The 22,809-nt window shown below is 43.2% G+C and overlaps 1 protein-coding gene across 1 annotated transcript; it reads left to right on the top strand.

Annotated features, from left to right (window-relative positions):
- The first annotated feature begins 11,040 nt into the window (after window positions 1-11,040).
- On the top strand, window positions 11,041-22,449 carry LOC122541486 (zinc-binding protein A33-like). The gene is made up of 6 exons (XM_087978688.1): window positions 11,041-11,625; window positions 11,770-11,865; window positions 11,951-12,109; window positions 18,118-18,179; window positions 18,276-18,391; window positions 20,724-22,449. Exons 1-6 carry the CDS (start codon window positions 11,215-11,217, stop codon window positions 21,266-21,268), a joined length of 1,389 nt encoding a protein of 462 aa, XP_087834814.1. The 5' UTR covers window positions 11,041-11,214; the 3' UTR covers window positions 21,269-22,449.
- The last annotated feature ends 360 nt before the right edge of the window (window positions 22,450-22,809 follow it).

The raw sequence follows: 22,809 nt of genomic DNA, 5'->3' as shown, positions 1-22,809 counted from the left end.
CCTTGATGCCACGCTATGATAAATCTTGCCAAGAGTGATTGGCAAGAAAAAGTGTTGCCAAAGACTCAAAGGTAAAAGCTTTGAAAGAATTCTCCATTCCAAAAACTGAATGGGAAATAATAATATTTTTGGAAATATGTGGATTCTCTTAAAAGTTTGCACTGAATTTTAGATTTTTCTCAAAACATCTATTGGTAAATTGTACAAAAGAGCGGTGAAGAGGCTTTAGGAAGGGATTCCAAATTAATGAACCAATGTTGTTTGCTCCCAATTTCACCAAATCCTTTAAAATAGCAATCCTTGTTAGTGGCTTGGTAAAGGATGTGCTCTATTTGTAATATGATGAATCAGGCACAGAGAAGCCACTCGGGTAGTTTTCTACAAACTAAATCAACATCAAAAGAAATGTTCTGCAATAGAAACAGAACCACTGAGATTATTACTGGTTCTTAAATACTGAGAGGTTTATGTCCATCATGATAACAAAGAATATTAACATACATTGACCATAACCCTTTGGCATTTGCAGAGATTTAAAAAAAAATCAAATTGCCAGACTTTTTCAGTGAAGTCTGATGACATCAGAATTGTTCATATTGTTGGAATAAAAACCAATAATATTACTGATGCACAATCAAGAATATTATAAAGTGGAATAGTCTGGATTAAAAAAGTGGCAAGAAACTCTACTAGCTGAATGAATTTTATTTACGTTTTATGTCATCATGGCAACATCAAGAATAGAAGCAGGAATAGACAATTCAGCCCTTCAAGTCTGCGATACCATTTAATATGGTTATGGCTGATCGATAGCCTATTCTCACTTGCTCCCCAAACTCTTTGGTCCCTTCAGCCCTAAGAACTACATCAAACTCATTCTTGAAAACATTCATTGTTTTGGCTTTGACTGCTTTCTGTAGAAGAGAATTCCAGAGGCTCACCACTTTTCAGCTGAAGAAATTTCTCCTCATCTCTGTGCTAAATAGCTTACCTGTATTGAATGAATTAAGTCCGAACTAAACCAGTCCCTGTTCATGTAGGTGCGGCAGGCAGTGAAGAAGGCAAATGGTATGTCGGCCTTCATAACACGAGGGTTTGTATACAGGAATCCTGTAGTTAGTCCTGATCCCAGGAATCAGTTTAATAAATCTCTGTTGTACTTCCTCCATAGCCAGAAGACCAAGAGCACATGCAATACTCCAAGTTCAGCAATATACCCCTGCTCCTGTACTCAAATCCTCTCGTTATGAAGGCCAACATATCATTTGCCTTCTTCACTGCCTGCTGCACCTACATTCTTACATTCTGAAAAAGACACACAAGGATTCTCAGGTCATGTTGCACCTACACCTTTCCTAATCTGTTGCCACTTAGATCAGCTCTTAGATTGACAAACTTTGAGATATTACATTTAATCCCATCATCTAAATCATTAATGTATGTTGAGAATGGACACAAGATTCTCTCCTGAAATCATATGTTAAACAGAAGTCCCTGGGAACCAGACGGTTTCCTGATTGCAGAATTTCGGTTTGACTGGGAAAAGCAACGGTTGTGGATGGTGACAACATGGCTGCCAAACATTTGGCATTGCCGAGAGAAGAAAGTGAACATGAGATATATAAATATTCTCTCCTTTGCTTCCAGACCCTTGGCCCCCAGGTTTCGTTGTGTTTTCCATTTTGTTTTTTTTTTAAGCCATCATCTCTGCAGATGTTTGTCATTTTGTGCAGTGTGGATTTATCTATGTCTCCAATGAAAGGGATCCCAGATCATTGCTTTTGTGTTAATCAGAATTTACAACTTGCTTTGATGAATGAGTTTTGCTGATAATAAATTGATTATTTTGAGTTCATCTCAAAACCTTGGTAGATGTTTCTTTTAATTTAGGTGGTTGCACAAAAGAGAAGCAATTAGCCATTTTGAGAATTGAATCAACACATTTACACAAATGGTGTGAGTAGTGTTGGAGTGGGGCTGGGTTATCAGCACATTCCTTCCATCACAATTGTAACAACATAGAAATAAACTTTGATCAAAACCACTGCATTCATTTTGCTCAACCTCATTCGTGACTGATTAGAGCTGAGTAACAATCATTCAAATGAGTGAACTTACTGATTACATCAAACTGAAACTTTCCAATGAGCATCTGTTATCAAGTGAGAACTTTGCTCAGTTTAACCTAAAGCTAACACGGCAGTAAATGTTGTTATCTCAGTTTAAAGATCCTTTGTTGGGCACATGTTGGACAGTTTTTGAAACAACCTGATTTCCCGTGGGGTGTGGAGTGTATTATTTCCCCTTCCAACTCTATTTTGATTCAGTCCCTGCCCTCCCCTTCACCTTTGATCACTCAGGCATTAGCCTTTGATGAGAAGGGCACTATTTGTCGCTGGCCACTCGGGTGTTTCCTTCTTCTTGGTGGTGGAATATGAATAAAGTTTTCTGCATTCATTGTTTTTTCACTGTGGCCTATACCTGCATGGTTGCTGGGGAAAATAAGCTGTTTGGCGGTAGTGTGGGGGTTTAAGAAAAAAAACCTGATTTCCTTTTTTCTGTTTAATCTACTTGGCTAACCAACCTTTTCAGAGATGTTATTCCACATCTCTGGAGCAGCTGCACCTAAATTCAGACCTCTCAGTCCGGGGATAGGGACATGACCACAGTGTAGCAAGAGGGCCCCCAAAACATCTTGATTGGACATCTGCAGCTTATTAAAGAGCTTTTACAAAGTTGTTCCCAATGCCCAAACATTTAAAATGATGTTGTCTGTGTTTAAGTTTCAAATGTTAAGTTGAAATAAATAGGATTCAAAGGAAGATGGGACTTTTTTCCAACAAGAGAGAACTGGAATTATGGGCAGTTGCCAGTATAAATAAGTCCAATGTTCAAACCAGTGATCTGGTGATAAGTGCAGTTAGGTGTGGCTGAGCTAGCTGTGCTTGGATCTGTGACAATTAGTTAGAATCGGAAACTAAATTAAATCTTGAATCATCCATGTGACAATTTGTAAGATTGTTGGATGTAAATCTATCAAGAATTCGGTATCCCTATTTGTCACTACCTTGATACTGATGAAATTGATTTGAATTGAAGAATGAATGATCCATTTGATCCAATCTGTTAGAGGACAGAAAGTTGCATTAATAACTGCACATTTCAAAACCCTTCATTTAATATAAAATGTTATCAAGTCACTTTTTTGTGATTTGAGTTTTAAAGAATTATGAAAAATCTTTTTTTTTCAAGTTCTGTGGTGTTCTCTGACTTTTGTTTTCAAACTGAGTTGCTGAAAAGTAATTTTGGACATTGGAACTTTATTGTAACAAGGCATTTCTTTGAAGCCAGAATGTTTCAGCTAACTGCTGGCCTTATTTGCAGGAAACCTCATGACTAGGATTTTGAGTTGTCTAGTTTGAACAGTGTGTGATTTCCATTTGGGAAGAAGCCTGCTCAGGAAAGATAGCATAAGTCATCTCACTGCCTTTCAAAAACACTCTTGTTACATGCCCAGTATGGAACCTGATTATCCTCTTGAACAGTATATTGAAGACTTCTCAACGCCGTGTTTCCAAAGCAAACTGTGTCTATTGAGATCCCAGAGTTAACTGGGCAAGTCTTGTGACCTGTCTATGTGTAAAATTCCATGCCTTTTCTCCCCCAAGAATCAGGTAAAAACAATGACTGCAGATGCTGGAAACCAGATTCTGGATTAGTGGTACTGGAAAAGCACAGCAGTTCAGGCAGCATCCGAGGAGCAGTAAAATCGACGTTTCAGACAAAAGCCCTTCAGGCACTCTGCCTGTATTCCTGATGAAGGGCTTTTGCCCGAAACATCGATTTTACTGCTCCTCGGATGCTGCCTGAACTGCTGTGCTTTTCCAGCACCACTAATCCAGAATCCCCCAAGAATCAACCAATTTCAGCTGAAGTAATTTTATTTCCAAAAAAATCTCTGCAAAAACAAATCAATTTGTGTGTGTGTGTATTACTTAGAAGCATAAGCTTTTTATATTTTAATAATATAAAGTACTACTAACCTAGATTTGTATCTTTGTTGAATATGTTTGATTTTAACAATAAATGAATAATTTTATGGTCATTAAGGAAACTTGGTTGATGGATCTTATCAATGTCACATAAAGAGAAAACACAAGATTATCTTTGTTGTGATCTGGGTGAAACAATCAAATGATGTTGTGAACCCTAAATTATTAGATTAAGAGATAGGCAGTGCAACCCTCCCATCTCAGTCATAAGAATATTTACAGAATTTACACAAAGACACATAGAATGAGACTCATAGACTCACAGCACGTAGCAGAAGACCATTTGACTCTTTAAGTCTGCACTGGTCAAACAAAGCTCTGACTCCACTAACCCCATTTTCCATTGTTAGCCCACAACCATGAAGGCTAATTCAACCCGTATTAATATCTAAATACTGCTTAAATGTTACAGAAGATTTGTCTCAACCACCTTTTCAGGCATTGAGTTTCAGATTCCCACAAACCTCTGAGTAAAAACATCCGCTCAAATCTCTTCTTAGCTTTCTACCTCTTCACTAAAATCTATAGCCCTGATTATTGGCCCCAGGAAAAACTGCTTCCTATCTAGGCCTCCCCTAATTTTATACACCTCTATCAGGTCCCATCACAACCTTCATTGCTCCAAGGACAACAATCCCAACCTGTCCAATTTTTCCCCATAGTTCAGAACCTCCCATCCAGGCAGCATCCTGGTAAATCTCCTCTGCACCCTCTCTCATGCAAATACATCATTCCTATTATGTTTTAACAAAAGCTGCATGCAGTATTCCAGTTGTGCTCTAATGTTTTATATCGTTTTTCATCTCATAAATGTCCAATGCTTTTAAATACCTTCTCAATCTCCCCTGCTACTTTCAGTGATTTGTGGATATGCGCACGCACCAAGGTCCCTTGGTTCTTCAATATTTTCCAGGGCCCTATCATTCATAGTTCAATTTCTTGCCTTGATCATACTCAGTAAGTGCACTATCTCACATTTTTCAAGCTGAATTCCATTTGTCACTGCGCTGCACAGTTGACCAAGTCCTTTGATATTCTCCTGCAGTTTAAGATCATCCTCTTCACTATTTACCACCTGACCAATTTTCATGTCATCCGTGAACTTCTTGATCATACTCCTACATTTATATCTCAATCATTAATGTATACACAGAGAGTAAAGGCCCCAAAACCAAGCCCTGTAAAACCCCACTGGAAACAGATTTCCAGTCACAGAAACATCCATCTACCAATGCCCTCTATTTCCTACCTCTCAACCAATTTTGGATGTGGTGTGCCGCTTCATCTTGGATCCCATGGGCTCTTACTTTCATGATCAATTAGCATTGCTAGTGTTAATGAAGACCAAATCATCAGCACTCCTAGTTATCCCCCTTAAAATCCCACTTGAAAATAACATCTTTATCGATGTAGTATTCCTTCAGTACTTCATTAAAATATATATGAAAAGGACAAGGTAACATGAGCTCAGAGAGCTAAGAATCCCTGGTAAGATGACTGTGAATATGTTCCTGGTAACATACACAGCAATACCGATGATTGGATGAGGATAAACGAATGCAGTTAAAACACACAGGTTACCTTTCATTGTACTGAACCTTGAGAGTATACTGGATGTGCTGCTGAAGAATGTCCAATGAGTTTCCATTGCGTTCACCAATCTCACCCAGAGCCAGCTGAGCCTTTGATTCTGTGCTAGTCTTCTTTCTTCAGAGACAGAAGGTGCAAGCTACAAACCTCAGTCCAGAAATGCTTTGAGTTGGAGACCAGAAATCCAGCTCCACATTCTGGGCTGGATTCCTGAACATTCTGCCTGTTCATTTTCACTCAATCTGTTGCTTCAACTATCTCCATTTCTGCTGATGCTTTGTCAATTATTCCGTCCTTTAGTAAAGATTGACATCAAGTCGTCAACACGCCCTTCTCATGTCTTGTGCCTCAAAGATACTTTCCTGTCCTTGTTTCCAATTGGATCCATCTCCACTAATTCTCCCTAATAATTATTTACATATCAGTGAAAGATTTTGTTCTGTATTTTAGGAATGCTGACATTTAATCTCATATTCTTTCCCAATCAGTAATATTTCCATTATTATTTGTTCTCGCACATGGTAGCGTCATCTAGATGCCACTTAAAGATTCACCTGACATGCATCATGCACCCTCTTTTTCTGCAGCACCATGTCCTTATTTCCCTAATCCTTCAAGGCTTTCATTTCCCAATATTTTCCCCTTGTTGGAATGTACTTACATCTGAAGCTCCTCCCCAAAAAGTACCCACTGCTCTGTTCCAATTTGCTGATCAATCTTTGGCTAGTTCCCCTCTTATTCTGTCGTGTTTAGCTGCTTCAGCATTGGCCCACCTCTAACTCTGCCTCTGCCAATTGCTGGAGATGGCTACCTCTACTTCTGTCTGTTTCTGTTAGGGCTGCTCATGACTGTGTTGCACAAAATAGTTGACGGCTGCCCATGGATAATGTGACAGAACATGGCCGACTGTAGTTAGAACACTTAGGGACTTCACAAGTCAAAGAATAACAGCTCTGTGCATAAGAGATACATAACACATTTCTTCTGCAAGGTCAGCTGCAGTTCTTGATGTATAATACACAGACAAGAACATTCACACTAAGCTCTGTTGAATTATTTTATCAACCTGTTACAACATTAAGAGTAGGTTTTAGTTAAGATTCTTTACATAATCATAGATATGGCCTTTGATAAGGTGCCTCACAGGAGGATGCTGAGTGAGGTGAGGGTCAATGGCATTCGAGGTGAGCTACTGGCATGGATTGAGGATTGGCTGTTTGACAGGAGGCAGAGAATTGGGATAAAAGGTCCTTTTTCAGAATGGCAGCTGGTGACAAGTGGTGTCCTGCAGAGTTCAGTATTGGGGCCATTGCTGTCCACTTGATATATAAATGATCTGGACAAAGAGACTGGCGAAGTTCACCGATGATACGAAGTTAGGTGAACAGGCAGGTAATTCTGAGAAGGTGGGGAGGCTACAGAAAGATTTGTACGGTTTAGGAGAATAGTCCAAGAAATGGCTGATGAAATTCAATGTGAGCAAATGTGAGGTCTTGCACTTTGGAAAAAAGAACACAAGCATGGACTATTTACTAAACGGTGAGAAAATTCTTAAAGTCAAAGTACATAGGGATCTGGGAGTGCTAGTCGAGCATTCTCTAATGGTTGACTTGCAGGTTGAGTCCATGGTTAAGAAAGCAAATGCAATGTTGTCATTTATCTCAAGAAGGTTGGAATGTAAAAGCACTGATGTGCTACTGAGACTTTATAAATGGTTAGGTCCCATTTAGAATAATGTATCCAGTTTTGGGCCCCACACCTCAAGAAGGACATACTGGCACTGGAGCATGTCTAGGGGAGATTCACACAGATGATCCCTGGAATGGTAGGCTTAACGTATGATGAACGGCTGAGGATACTAGGATTGTATTCATTAGAGTTTAGAAGGTTAAGGGGAGATCTACTAGAAACTTACAAGATAATGCATGGCTTAGAAAGGATGGATGCTGGGAAATTGTTTTCATCAGGCGGGGATACGAGGACTCATAGGCACAGCCTTATACTTATAGGGGGTCAATTTAGAATGGAAATGAGGAGATATTTCTTCAGCCAGAGAGTGGTAGGCCTGTGGAATTGCAGCAGAGGCCAGGATGTTAAATGTTTTCAAGGCAGAGATTGATAAATTCTTAATCTTGAAAGGAATTAAGAGAGTGCGGGTTCACTGTTGTTGAAATGCCCATCAGCCATGATTGAATGGCGGAGTGGACTCGATGGGCCGAATGACCTTACTTCCACTCCTATTTCTGATGGTCTCATGGTTTTGTACAGATTCCAAAGTAGCTATAGATTGACTTATACACAAAAAGATCACCAAAAGTTTTAGAGAAAAAGGTTTAAGCCAATTTCAGACAGAAAATGTGCCCACCTCCCTCCCCTCCCCCCCCCCACTATATTCAAAAACGTGGCAGGAGTGGGATGTGGGCTGGTGAGGACTATGGACCTGATAAGGGAGTCCCGGTGGGAATGGTCTCTCCAGAACACTGATAGAGGTGGGGAGAGAACTATATCTTTGATGGTGGGGTGTTTGGAAGTGGCAGAAGTGGCAGAGGATGATATGATGTAGGTGGAGGTTGGTGGGGTGCAAAGTGAGGACTGGGGGATTCTGTCCTTGTTGCGTTGGGATGGGTGGGGTTCAAGGGCGGTGGTGTGTAAAGTGGAGGAGATGCACTGGAGGGCATCGTCAACCATGTGGGAAACTGAATACATTCAATGTTTCCAACTTCATGCATCAATTCAAGAAATCAAACTGCATTCATTCAATGAATCCAACTTCATTTGTTCCTTCAATGATTCGAACTGCATTCATTCATTGATTGAATCAAACTTGACTCATTCATTCAGTGAATCAGTCTGCATTCATTCATTTAATTAACCAAAATCCATGAGGTTGATGATGACCTGCAGCGTGTCTCCATTTCACACACGACCGCCCTGGAACCCCACCCCTCCCAACACAACAAGGACAGAAACCCCCTCCCTCCCGGTCCTCACATTTCATCCCACTAACCTCCGCATACATCACATCATACTCCAACAGTTCTGCCACCTCCAAACGGACCCCACCACCAAAGATATATTTCTCTCCTCAGCCCTATCAGTGTTCTGGAGAGACCTTCCCCTCCATGACTCCCTTGTCAAGTCCACGCTGCCCACCAGCCCACACCCCACTCCTGGCACCTTTCTATGCAATCACAGGAAATGCAAAACCTGCTCGCACACTACTCCTGTCACCTCCATCTAAGGCCCGAAGTGATCCTTCCACATCTGTCAGAAATTTACCTGTACCTCTACCAACGTCATCTACTGCATCTGTTGCACCCGATGTGATCTCCTCTACATCAGGGAGACAGAACGCTTTCTTGCGGATTGTTTCAGAGGACATCTCTGAGACACCCACATCCACCAGCCCCACCATCCCATGGCTAAACACTTCAACTCCCCCTCCCACTCCATCAAGGACATGAAGTTACCACCCGATGCCTGGAGGCAGAATGCCTCATATTCCACCTTGGGACCCTGCAACCACATGGGATGAATGTGGATTTCAACAGCTTTTTCATTTTCCCACTTCTCCATCCACATTATCCCTGTCCCAATGCTCCAACTCGGCACTGTCCTCCTGACCCATCCATCACTCCCCCCCTCTGATCTATCACCTTCTCCCTCACCTTCATCTACCTATCGCTTACTCAGCTACCTTCCCCCCCACCCCACCCCACCCTCCTATTTATCTCTCAGGCCCCGGCCCACAAACCTCATTCCTGATGAAGGGATTGTGCCCGAAACGTCAATTCTCCTGCTCCTCGGATGCTGCCTGACCTCCTGTGCTTTTCCAGCAACGCACTCTACGCTGCACTAGAGAGCCAATTGCAGAAAGATAAGCTTTCCAATAGTACCAAAGGAGTGGGTGTGGGGAAACTTGTGCAGTCTAAGTTTGAACTGAATACAATCTGAAGATTTTGTATGCCTTTTTGCTGTATGCTGTAACTGTGCTGTAAATCAGACAAATAAAAGTCACCTGAATCTACCACTGGACTCGGACTCTCATTAGAAAATATGAGATCTTACATCTTCATGCCCCAAAGCATCAAAATCCCACTGAGCAGCACTGCTTATCGGAGGCAGGAATATAATGTCAGGAAAGTTCCTGATCCAGAATTCCAGAGTCCCAGAGCCTACCTGGCCTTGTGTACATTGAATTACGAATGATATAAAAAAAAGTGAGAGGGGCCTGGCTTCTTTTCAAGTTTATATTCAAAGATGGTAAAGGCTCCAAGTAACCAAATCCCCAAGGACTGAAATTATAAAGAGAGCACAATTGTTGAACCGTGTTAATCTAATGTACCAGCCAGGACTTCTCCCCTTCGTTTCACCCCCACCAAAAGGTTCGCAACTCTCAAATATATATTCTAGTGTGATAATGGACTATGCAGAACAGGAAGCTCTGAAGATTGATTCCTGATCTGTGTTATTGTATTGAACATGGCTACGCAGCCCCCAGTTTGAAGGGGGTCGGGATGTAGCCTAAAAAATGCAGGGGGTTTCTGATTCTCCTTCATAACCTGACCATGGGGGATTAGGGCTCCTGTGATGGGAGGTGCGCAGTAACTAACAACATTACAGAGTAAACCATCAGCACCCTCAACATACCATTCTACTGCCTGGATCCACGCTGGAGCAGCTCTGTCTCCTCTTGTAAGAAAGTATGCCCTGACTTTGAAAAGGGCAGGATCTCTTTAAGAGATCCAGGCGAGCTCTGTATCATGCTGGCCAACTATGAAGCTGGACCCTTACTCAGTGTATAGCCAGTTTTTCTCAGGAAGCATCACCAGACTCAAAATATTAACTCTGCTTTCTCTTCATAGATGCTGTCAGGCCAGCTGAACTTTTCCGGCAACTTCTATTTTAGCAGTTAATATTGTAGTTCACACTGGGCTGCATGTTGCAGTTAAATGACCAGGCAGTGGGAATTTTCCATGTTACCTGCCTCAATGGGCCTCTGTTCTGAAGCAGGATCACTGAACTCAAAACATTGACTTCTGCTCTCTTTTAGCAGATGCTGTCAGACCTGGTGAGTTTCTCCAGCAATTTTTGTTTTGTTTCAGATCTCCAGTGTTCACAATTCTCTGTTTTATTTATGAACAATGTCTTTCAAAACTAGAATCAACACGTTTAGATTCTGAATCGGGATCTTACACATTATTCCACCAGAGAATGAGTTCAGTCTGGAGATGAGTGCAATCAAATCTCTCTCCCCACCCCTCAGAGCCTTTCCCTTCCTCTGTCCAATCCTCTGCCTCCAAACCTGTGCCAAATCTGCAAACTTCGCATGGACTTTCACCTGGGTTCAGTTTTCGCCCTAATGTTGTCATACTCTCACCGTTTATCCTGTCTACGGCCCTCAGTTTTGCTGTTTGTTTAAAAAAAAACAATAAAACTGAGGAGAGCTATATGAATAATTTGTGGAGTATTGCAGGAAACCACTTTATGAAGTTGCTGGACTACAGGAATTCACCAGCACAGTCACATAGAAACTGAAAAGGGCTAGGACCAGGAAATTCTGAGTGTGATCATGGATTCCAGTCAGCAGTTCCCCAGTTTAGACGAGGATTTAATTTGTCCCATTTGTCTCCATTTCTTCACCGAACCAGTTACACTGGATTGTGGACATAACTTCTGCCGCTCCTGTATCACCCAGAGTTGGGAAAAGAAGGAGATAAACTCCTGCCCGGAATGTAGACAGGAGTTCCCAGAAAGAAACCTCAGGGTAAATCGGACCTTAGCGAGTCTGGCCGAGAAAGTCCGAACATCAAGTCTGAATCCACAAGAGAAGGAAAGTAAACGTCACTGTGAGAAACATCAGGAAGAACTGAAGCTGTTTTGTGAAACTGACAAGAAATTGATCTGTTTGATTTGTAGAGATTCCCGGGAACATAGAGAGCACCGCTTCATCCCGATTAAAGAAACTGTTGACATCTACAAGGTAAAAGAAAACAGATTTCATTCCCTAATTATTTCATCACATTTTCAGCGTCTAACGCTTTTATTCTGTTGTTACATTTATTGTAATTACTATATCCTCTGTTCCTCTGTTAAACTTCTTTTTTAAATTCTCTCCAAACCCCAGGAGAAAGTGAAGCGTTCCTTTGATTCTCTAACAAAGAAAAAAACAGCCTTTACAGAAACTGAACTGAAACAGAAACGGAAGATTTCCAAAATGAGGGTAAAGTTACTTCGCGCTAATTCTGCCGGATCTGGCTTTTTTTTAATGGTGAGACATTAATTATGTTTCATATTTCATTTTATAGAAACTAGTGAACAGTCTGCGCAGCCATATCAAATCCGAGTTCACTAAAATTCATCAGTTCCTCAATGAGAAAGAGCAGCGTTTACTCGGAGATCTCAGGGAAGAAGAGGAGAAGGTTCTAGAAGCAATGGAGAAAAATCTTCAAGAAATTCAGAAGATTTAAATTCTATTCAGGAGAATCTCTCTAAGTTGCAGAAACAGATGGAGCAGAAAGATGAAGTGTTATTTATCGAGGTGAGGCGTTATATTCCAGTTTGATTCAGCGAAAGTTCTCAGTCACAACGTGATGGGTTCAGATTGTGAAAGAAATGCAGCATTGTCCCAACAATTCCAAACTAGTTTAAGACATTTGATTGTTTTATCCATCCCAAGGCAGATTAGCTAATGTCACTCAACTAACAGCCTCATACAATATTTACAGAATCCCAGGAATATATGTCACCGCCCCAGGGTTTGTAAGGTTTTTGTTTAGTCCGAGTTTAACATACTCCTAAAATTCACATTGCAATCAAGGCGTATGTCCCTGCATGAGCAGCTGGCTGTCTGCTTGTTGAATGTGAGAATGACAGGGGCAGGGGGAAGGGGTGTGGCTTTCAATCTCATAAAACAGCTGGGTATGGAAAGTTAAAGGGTTAAGATTCTGAATCTCTCAAAGTTTGGGAGAAGATTTGTAGCTCGGGTGCTCATTGTTGTGGTTCTGTTCGCCGAGCTGGGGATTTGTGTTGCAAACGTTTCGTCCCCTGTCTAGGTGACATCCTCAGTGCTTGGGAGCCTCCTGTGAAGCGCTTCTGTGATGTTTCCTCCGGCATTTATAGTGGCCTGTCTCTGCCGCTTCCTGTTGTCAGTTCCAGCTGTCCGCTGTAGTGGCCGGTATATTGGGTCCAGGTCGATGTGTTTGTTGATGGAGTTTGTGGATGAATGCCATGCCTCTAGGAATTCCCTGGCTGTTCTCTGTTTGGCTTGCCCTATAATGGTAGTGTTGTCCCAGTCGAATTCATGTTGCTTGTCATCTGCGTGTGTGGCACAAAACACTACATAGGACATACAGGAAGACAGCTAACGATCCGTATCCATAAAACCAACTAGCCATGAAATGACACGACCAGCTATCCTTAGTAGCCACACACGCAGATGACAAGCAACATGAATGAAGCGGCAGAGACAGGCCACTATAAATGCCGGAGGAAACATCACAGAAGCGCTTCACAAGAGGCTCCCATGCACTGACGATGTCACCTAGACAGGGGACGAAACGTTTGCAAGACAAATTCCCAGCTCGGCGAACAGAACCACAACAATTCTGAATCTCTTCCCAATGCCTCTCTAACCCATTCAGTTCCAGTTTGAACAGAATTGGTACAGGATATGGGAATCTAATCCTCTACCAGGAGGTGGTTTGACAATTTAAATAGTACATTGTGGTTCTGTGTCTCATGATTCTCTACACCATTTCCAACTCCGATTGGCAAGATTTCCCTGAGCTGGGGTAATGCAGTAAGTAAAGAGAGGTGAGGACTGCTGGATCCAAGGAGTGAGTGTCAGCCATGGCAGGAGGGTCAGTGCTGAGGGAGTACTGTACTGTCAGAGGGTCAGTGCTGAGGGAGTACTGTACTGTCAGAGGGTCAGTACTGAGGGAGTGTTGCACTGCCAGAGGGTCAGTGCTGAGGGAGTGCCGCACTGTCAGAGGGTCAGTACTGAGGGAGTGTTGCACTGCCAGAGGGTCAGTACTGAGGGAGTGTTGCACTGCCAGAGGGTCAGTACTGAGGGAGTGTTGCACTGCCAGAGGGTCAGTACTGAGGGAGTGTTGCACTGCCAGAGGGTCAGTACTGAGGGAGTGTTGCACTGCCAGAGGGTCAACACTGAGACTTTGCTGCAGTCTCACAGACCCAGTACTGATGGAGTGCTTCTCAGATTGTCAGATTGAGGACAGAGGAAATTTTGCAGTCTTAGAGGGTTAGTACTGATGAATTCTGCACTGTCAAAGGTTCATTACTGAAGAAGTGCTGCCATGTCAAAGGTTTCAGTCTGGAATGACATTTTTTTTCTGTTTTTATTTATTCACTCATGGGACGTGGACACCACTGGGGCCTGGCCAGTGTTTATTGCCCATCCTTTTTTGTTCGTGAGAATTTGGTATTGAGCTACCTTCATAAACTACTGTAGTCCTTGTGCTGTAGGTAGGTGCACAATACTGTTAGGGAGGGAATTCCAGGATCTTGACCCAGCAACAGTGAAGGACTGGTAATATACTTCCAAGTCAGGATGATGAGTGGAATGAAGGGAAATTTGCAGGTGATGATGTATCACCACCAGGATGATGTATCTTCTGCCATTGCCCTTCCAGATGGAAGTGGTCGTGTATTGGAAGGTACCAAAACATAGAACATAGAACTTTACAGCACAGGAATGGGCAATGTTATTGACAAACATGACACTAAATTAAACTAATTCTTCCTGCCTGCCTTTTGGTCCATATCCCTCCATTCTTTGTATATGGGTATGCATAGCATTCCAGATTCGTTCCACTGTCTGTGTAAAATCTTGCCCCTCACATCTCCTTTGAACTTCCGCAGCCCACCTTCCCCCCCCCCCCCCCCCCCTCCCCCCACCAACCTTCAATACGTATCTTTTGGTTTTAGACATTTCAACTCTGGGAAAAGGATTCTGACAGTCAACCCTATCCAAACATTTCAGTATTTTATAGACTTCTATCAAGTCTCCCCTCAGCAGCCCCCCTCCCCCCCAGAGAAAACAACTCGAGTTTTTCTAGTCTCACCTTAAAGTTTACACACTCTTACTGCCGTGCTTTTCCAGTACCCTCCCAAGCCCTCCATGTCCGTCCTGTAATGTGGTGACCAGAAATGAATGCAATATTCTAAGCATGACCAAACCAAATTCGAAAAAAAGCTACAATATGATATCCTGACTCTTTTACTCAGTTCCCTGACCAATAAAGGCAAGCATGCCATATGCCTTTTCTACCACCCTATCCACTTGTGTGCCCACTTTCAGGGACTGGACTAGAAGCTCAAGGTTCCCCTGTATGTCAATTTGTTCAGGGTCCTGCCTTTAACTGTATACTTTTCCTTAACATTTGATTTCCCAAAATGCATTGTCTCATATTTACCCAGATTACACTTCATCTGCTATTTTTCCACCCATTTCTGCAACTAATCCATATACTGCTGTACCTTTTGACAACCTTTCACACTACCCACAACTCTATGCAACTTTGTACCATCTGCAAACCCATCTACATTTTTATCCAAGTCATCAATAAATATCACAAGCAGCAGAGGTCCTAGTACAAATCCCTGTGGAACATCACTACTCACAGACCTCCAGCCTGAAAACACCTCTTGACCATTACCCTCTGTATTCTATGGGCAAGGATCTTTGGTGAATTTCTATACTGCATCTTGATGATGATGATTTATTGTCACTTTTACTCTGCAATAAACAACCCAGTTAAAAAAAAGTGAAAATCTTTACAATCAGGCACTATTTGAACATTCTGAGAATAAAAAGGTGAAGCTGAAAGAATGTCTACCTTCATTCCGACATCTCCACCATGGGGCCTGAGCCAGAGGTTAGATTAAAGTGGTGCTGGAAAAGCACAGCAGGTCAGGCAGCTTCCGAGGAGCAAGAGCATCGACATTTCGGGCAAAAGTCCTTCATCAGGAATGGAGGCAGGGAGCTCCAAGGTGGAGAGATAAGTGGGGGTGGAGTGAGGCTGGGGAGAATGTAGCAAAGAATACAATAGGTGAATGGGGTGGAGATGGAGGTGATAGGCCAGAGAGGAGGGTGGGGGAAGGTAGCAAAGAGTACAGTGGGTGAATGGGGTTGGGGATGAGGTGATAGGTCAGAGGGGAGGCTGGAACGGATGGGTGGGAAGGGAGATTGGTGGGTAGGACAGGTAATGAGGAAAGTGCTGAGCTGGAAGGTTGGAACCGGGGTAAGGTGGGGGGAGGGGAAATGAGGAAACTGGTGAAGTCCACATTGATGCCCTGAGGTTGAAGTGTTCCAAGGCAGAAGATGAGGTGTTCTTCCTCGAGGCGTCTGGTGGTGAGGAAGTGGTGGTGAAGGAGGCCCAAGACCTGCAAGTCCTTGGCAGAATTGGAGGGGGAATTGAAATGTTGGGCCACGGGGTGGTGGGGTTGATTGGTGCGGATATCCCAGAGATGTTCCCTGAAGCACTGTGCGAGGAGGCGTCCAGTCTCCTCAATGTAGAAGAGACTGCATCGGGACCAACGGAAACAATAAATGACATTGGTGGATGTGCAGGTGAAACTTTGACGGATGTGGAAGGCTGCTTTGGGGCCTTGGATGGAAGTGAGGGAGCAGGTGTGGGCTCAGGTTTTGCTAGCCCTGAGCCAACCTGTGCTGGACCCATCAACGTTGGAGTCACTACTCTTCAAGTGTCATCTCTTCGATGCAGAATGGTGCCTTTAATGCAGGGTTGCGTTCTCGCACCTGCTGAATTTAATGTGGAAGTCCTGCCTTCTCAATTATACCTCTCGCCTGAGGTGTCATGACCCTCAGCTTAAATTCACCATTAGCTTTGCCTGGTCCAGCCCAACACTCCTCTGACAATATGGAGATTTCACTGTCTTTGCACTATTATTTATTTCTGCCATGAAGGACTGTTGCACTGTCCCAGAGTCCGTGCTGAGAGAGTGCTGCACTGTTGAAGTGTGAGTGCTGTGGTAGTGCTGTGTCTTCAGTGGGTCAGTACAGAGGGACTGCTGCTGCACTGTTGGAGGGTCAGTCTTAAGGAAATGCTGCACCTTCAGAGGGTCAGTACATGGGGACTGCTGCGCTGACAGAGATGTAGGTTTTCAAATGGGATATTAATCTAAGGCGCCATGTTCCTGCTGTGCTGGATGTAATAGATTCCTTGTCACACGTTTGAAGAAGAGCAGGGAACTAATCTCAATGTTCTGGCCTGTATTTATCCCACAGTCAACATCACAATCACAAACATACTCTCTAGTCAGACTGCTGTTTATCGGGGCTTCCTCTGCACAATTGGCTCTATGTTTCCCACATTCAAACTATGGCAACCTTTCAAGTTGGCTGTAAAGTGCTTTGAGATATTTGGTGATGGTGAAAGGCAGCAAATAAAATGCACATCTTTCTTTCCAATCACTTGACTCAATCCAATGACAGCCCCACAGACCCTATGTGATCAGACATCAATCCTCAACACTTTCAATCTCATCCATTGCCTGCCGCATGAGATCTCCATTTTTACCCTCCTGAGCCCAGTTATTTCATTTTCCAGCAGTCAAAACATTCCTTGAGGGCCCAGACATCCTCACACCCCTGGCCTCTGACCATGGATCCCCTGAAATATCAGAATCGTCTGGCCTCTGAAATTATTTACCGACCTCCAATGCCTTCAACTTCTACCTGTCACCAACCTTCTACCCCGTGGTTACTCTGATCCCTCCGGCTTTTCATTGCACACAAATCTACTCGAATTCCAGTCCCCAATTCTCAGCACTCACCCATCCCCAACAGTGAGTCTCTAACCCATTCACTCCTTCCAGTCTCCTCTTCCCCTCTCCCTCAATCCCAGCTTCTGATCCCTTAGGCTTCTGATCTGTCACTCCTTTGATCTAATTTCTGATCTCTCCCACCCTGCTATCCCCTGCCCAGCTATAAGCTGCTGCTGAAACTCTCTCTGCCCCACAGCCTCCCAGTGTGACTGGCAGTGCCCAGAAACAGAGAAATAAACTGATGAAGGAGCTGATGAAGGAGCGTCACTCCGAAAGCTAGTGTGCTTCCAATTAAACCTGTTGGACTATAACCTGGTGTTGTGTGAGTTTTAGCTTTGTACACCCCAGTCCAACACCGGCATCTCCAAATCTTGTCTGTCACTGGGATTGATAGGAATATCCAGGATCTGACAAATGATCAGATATTTCAGTCTTTCCAGATGATCCCATCCAGTCAGTCTGGAATTATTCTTGCACAATAAAGCACTGTATCTTTCTAGATATGTGTGACAATAAATAACATATTACCAACGACTCATTAGTGTTGCACTATCTGCAGTCTTTATTTTAGTAACAATATCTGTCTCCCTGTGTATTGGTGGCAGGGAGAATGGGGCATTCTCAGCAGTTTGCAACAGTTTGTATTATTGTTGCTGTTTGAATATAGACAGTCTCTCAACTCGGATTTGTGTCTGATTTATTACAGGAGGAAGCATCTAGGAAGAGGAGGTAGGACGAGCTTTTTACTGAAACTCTGCACAGTGAATTAAAGTAAATTAGAGATGCCTTCAAGTCAATTTATAATCCAATGTTTGATATTCACAGGATTAGTGATGAAAGTCATAAACTGTCATTAGCAGATGGTACTCTGATGATCGGAAAGTTCACTGGCCCTTTACAGTACACAGCATGGAGAGAAATGATTGATGTCATTAAACCTGGTAAACCACAAATTTGTCCTGATTTATGATTTATTATTCATGTATTTGATGAGTGAATTAGATTATATCTGAAATAGTATCTTGTTGGGCTTAGTAGTTTCCCAGGATCCCAGTTAAAAGTTACTGAATGGATTTATTAAACCCGGTAAATCTCAGTTTTATTTTCCTGATTTATAATTAGGGTATTTGATGACTGAATCATGTTATATCTGGCAGAGTATCTTGTTGGACTGAACTATTACCGAGGAGCCCAGCTAAAAGTGACCCTGACTGGAATTAAAGTGTTGCTCAGACACCAGATCCCCTTCTAAAAAGCATCACCAAAAAAACCTTCACCTCATAAGCTCCCTGGACCTGAGCTTCACACAGAGCCCTGAGTGAAGCTCTGCCTCTGAAAACCTGCAATACTTTGCAGCATTCAGCAAGAGACATTCTGTCCCCTTCCCGTCCCCCCACATCAACCCATCACCTTTCCTTCCCAATGGGACCTTTCCTCTTCCACAATACAGCATTCCCCTGATGGAGCTCCGCCTTGTGTGTCCCACTCATGACCATGAATAAGGTGGGGACAGGAGGCCTGGGAATGAAGCTTTGTCTGTCCCTGCTGAGGGAGGGGAGGTGCTGGGGAATATGGAGTCAGCTGGTGCTCACTGTGGACATGAGGAGAAAGCTCTGGATTGTAACTCAATTTCTGAAAGTGTCCCCAAGGATTATTCTCAATCGTCCTGAGGAAATATTCCACTCTCCAAGACAAGTGTTTTTTTTTTGCCTAAGTGACAAGGATGTTCAATGAGGATAGAGCAATAGATGTTACTTTCATAGATTTTAGTAAAGTTTTCCACAACTTCCCTCATGGTAAGTTCATTGAGAAGATTAAGATGCATGGAATCCATGGTGCCTTGGCCTTTTGGATTCAGAATTACATTGCCCATAGAAGACAGTTTAATGGTGGAAGAGTGCTTTTTGGGCTGGAGGTCTCTGCCTTGCGCTGGGACCTCTGCTGTTTATGATTTATATAAATGGCTTGAATAAAAACATAAATCGGTGCTTTAGAAAGTTTGCAGATGACACAAAGGTCAGTGGAATTGTGAATAGTATAGAAGGTTTTTAAAGGATAAAGCAGGATGTAGATCAGTTGCAGATATGGGTGGATAACTATCAGATGGAGTTTAAACGGAGGTATTGCACATTGGGAGATCAAATGTAAAGGAAAGTGTGATGTGGAGGTGCTAGTGTTGGACTGGGGTGGGCAATGTCAGAAGTCACACGGCACTTGTTATTGTCCAACAGGTTTATTTGAAAGCACAAGCTTTCAGAGCGTAGCCTCTTCATCAGGTGAAGTGAGATAGATGCACACAGACACAGAATTTATAGGCAGAGAGATCAAAGGCAGAGAGAGGAAATGATCATATAAATGGTGTGCGTGGAGTGTCAAATAATAGGTCTCTGCAGATGATCAAAAATGTCAGATGATGGGAGTAAAGTGTCAACAGCTGAATAACAAGTGAAGGGATGACCTATAATCCAGCGAAATGAGGTAGAGAGATAATTACAAATAATTCAAAATAAGCTGGTGCTGGAGACAAACCAAATGATTGGAATAACATGATAGAAATGAGTTGCATGCTGAAGGTCTAACCAAAGTAATAAGTAATCCAAAACTGTACAAACTAATTAAGGTAGACAGATCATAACAATTTATCAAAGTGGTGGTATCATGCAGGACAGTAAGGAATAATTGGCAGATACCGAATGGTATGGTGGGGTCAGATGTAGTGCGACATACACCCAAGATCATGGTTGAGGCTCTCTTTACGGGTATGGAACTTGGCTATCAGTTTCTACTCAGTGACTCTACATTGCTGTGTATCTCATGGTCACAGTGGAAAGTATGCAGAGTAAGTATACAGTTAATGGTAGCACCCTTAACAATGTTGAAGTACAGAGGGATCTTGGGTTTTGTCCATAGCTCCCTGATAGTATTCAAACAAGTAGATATATGGTCTGGAGCTCACTCTACAATCATTGAGAAGCCCAAGGCTCTGAGGGACACAGGATTCCTTGTATTGGGTCAGGATTGAAGCAGGAGACAGGGGACTGAGGAAAGGTAAAAATAAAACACAGTGTGTTCCCAATCCCTGCTCAGCTCTGACCGGGTTGCACAGGCAGAGTGATCCCAGGATGGTAAACCCTGATTCCAATAACACAACCTGGAGTCATTTACATACACCAGAATTTCTGGGAATCCCTCGAGTTACCTCATTAGAAAGGAAAGAGTTAGAATAAAACTTAGTGAGATGCTCAGTTGCTGACTGTTGTTTGTATCTCCCAGTTCCAGCCTCTCTGACCCTGGATCCAAACACAGCCCATCCTGATTTTATCATGAATGAGGAGCGGACCAGTGTGAGACTCAGAGACAATGACAGCTTTCTCGTTCGAACCCTATACAAATTGGAGAGGTTTGATCCCTCCCTCAGTGTCCGGGGCTCAGACGGATTCACCGCAGGAAAACATTACTGGGAGGTCCAAGTGGGAGATGGAATTTGTTGGGCTGTGGGAGTGACCGAAGAGTCTACGCAGAGACAACAGGGATACATCCTGGACTCTGAGGCTGGATTCTGGTACCTGTGGGGAGATCGCTTCGGTCGTTATTTTGTCGTTAGCTCCCCGTCACAGACCCCACTCCCCCTGACTGTAAGACCCTGGAAGATTGGCGTGTTCCTGGACTGTGAGGGTGGACAGGTGTCATTTTACAATGCGGACAACATGTCCCTTCTGCACATGTTCACCCAGACTTTCACTAAGAGAATCTTTCCCTTCTACCGACCAGGGCTTGACAAAAAACCTCTGAGAATCTGTGGGATGAAAAGTCACTGATAGATCCATCCCATAATGTCACACTGGATCTGAGCTTCCAGTCTTCAGAGTCAGAGACAGGACTTACCCAGAAAGTTATACGTGACCCATGATCCCTGACCCTCTAACCCTTGAACCCCTGACTACATCCCTGACCCAACTTCAATTCCTGACATTGGCTTCACCTTCAACCCTGGCTTCACCCTCTGACCACTGATGAGGAGATGAAGTGTTAGTGAGCTTTCCTGCTCCACCTTCAATCTGAAGGCGGCGACTGCCTGATAAGGACTGCCCCCTGTCTCCAAGCTCCCGTTAATGGGCTTTATTTCCAGGGTCTGGGAGGTCACCCTATGTCAGCATCACATGATGGCACCTTCTCCCCAGTGAATACAGGACAGCTACCTCAGATGTCAGGGTGGTCACCTCTCCCCTTGCCATCATTTCAGCTTGAGCTCACCTCTTAGCTTACCTAAAGCTGAGGGTCATTTGTTAGTCCCTACCAGATGCTTGTATTGATGAGAGGGGACAAGGTACTGTGCTACTAGTTTAGGGATGGAAATCTGAATCAGGGAACCTGGACATTTCTAGGTAGGGTGAGTTTTCTAGAGAGAGAAAGGAAATAGTTTTTCTGCCGAGGTGGCCTCAAGCTATGTCCCATAATTCCATAAGGATTGTATATTCATTCTGGAAATGTATTATTGATTAAAGGATCCATTTCTTACACAGGGACTAGCTTCACATAAATGCTTATTAATATACAAATATTCTTGTCAATGTCTCAGAGACAAAATCAGGGATATGATGTATTTTCTCTGTTTTTATCTTATCAGAAAAAGAAGTATAACTATCACTTTGCACAGAGTAATGTCATTGAATAATGTCAGGAAGATGATTTCTGCCAATTATTATGTCATCTCAGTTATATGAATATACATACCATTCATAATTTTAGTATTGCTAAGCAGAATCTTAGACACTTAAGCAATAACGTAGTGTTATGAGAAAATTATGTTTTCTTTCTTCTGCTTTCAAGGAGCATATTTTTAGTTTTGAAAAAGTGAATCCCACTCACTGTAGCAAGGTTATATTTTTAAAGTTGTTTGGGATCTTGAACAGCCAGGTTTAAATATTCAGTGAGAAGTCAGAACATGTGACATGTAGCTAGAGTGTGGTTCTGGATAAGCACAGCAGGTCAGGCAGCATCTGAGGAGCAGGAGAGTCAACAATTTGGGCAGGACCCTTCATCAGGTGTGGGGAGGGGGAAGGGGGCTGAAAAATACATTGGGGGTTGGGGCTAGGGGAAAGGTAGATGGGATAGCGATGGGGGTATAGGTAGGAGGTAATTGTGATAGGTCAGTGGGTGATAGGTCAGTGGGAAGGGTGGAGCGGTTAGGTAGAAAGGAAAACGAACAGGTAGGTCAGGTCAAGACAGAGGTGTTGAGTCGGATGGTTGGATATGCAATGAGTGGGGGGTGGGGTGGGGGGGGAGATTTGGAAATGGTGAATTCAATGTTGAGACCACGTGGTTCTAGGCTCCCAAGGTGGAAGATGAGGTGTTCCTC

This window comes from Chiloscyllium plagiosum, unplaced genomic scaffold, assembly GCF_037043375.1.
Source record: "Chiloscyllium plagiosum isolate Xiang-an unplaced genomic scaffold, Cpla_swu_hap1 HiC_scaffold_35, whole genome shotgun sequence".
Lineage (NCBI taxonomy): Eukaryota > Metazoa > Chordata > Chondrichthyes > Orectolobiformes > Hemiscylliidae > Chiloscyllium > Chiloscyllium plagiosum.
The sequence above is the reverse complement of the archived record's forward strand: the minus strand, read 5'-3'. Positions and strand labels throughout refer to the sequence as shown.

Excerpts from the sequence above, each read along its gene's own strand:
- LOC122541486 (XM_087978688.1), top strand. The coding sequence starts at position 11,215 with ATGGATTCCAGTCAGCAGTTCCCCAGTTTAGACGAGGATTTAATTTGT. Across the intron at positions 11,866-11,950 it reads GGAAGATTTCCAAAATGAGG|AAACTAGTGAACAGTCTGCG; the intron begins GTAAAGTTACTT and ends TTCATTTTATAG. Across the intron at positions 18,392-20,723 it reads GATTGATGTCATTAAACCTG|TTCCAGCCTCTCTGACCCTG; the intron begins GTAAACCACAAA and ends TGTATCTCCCAG.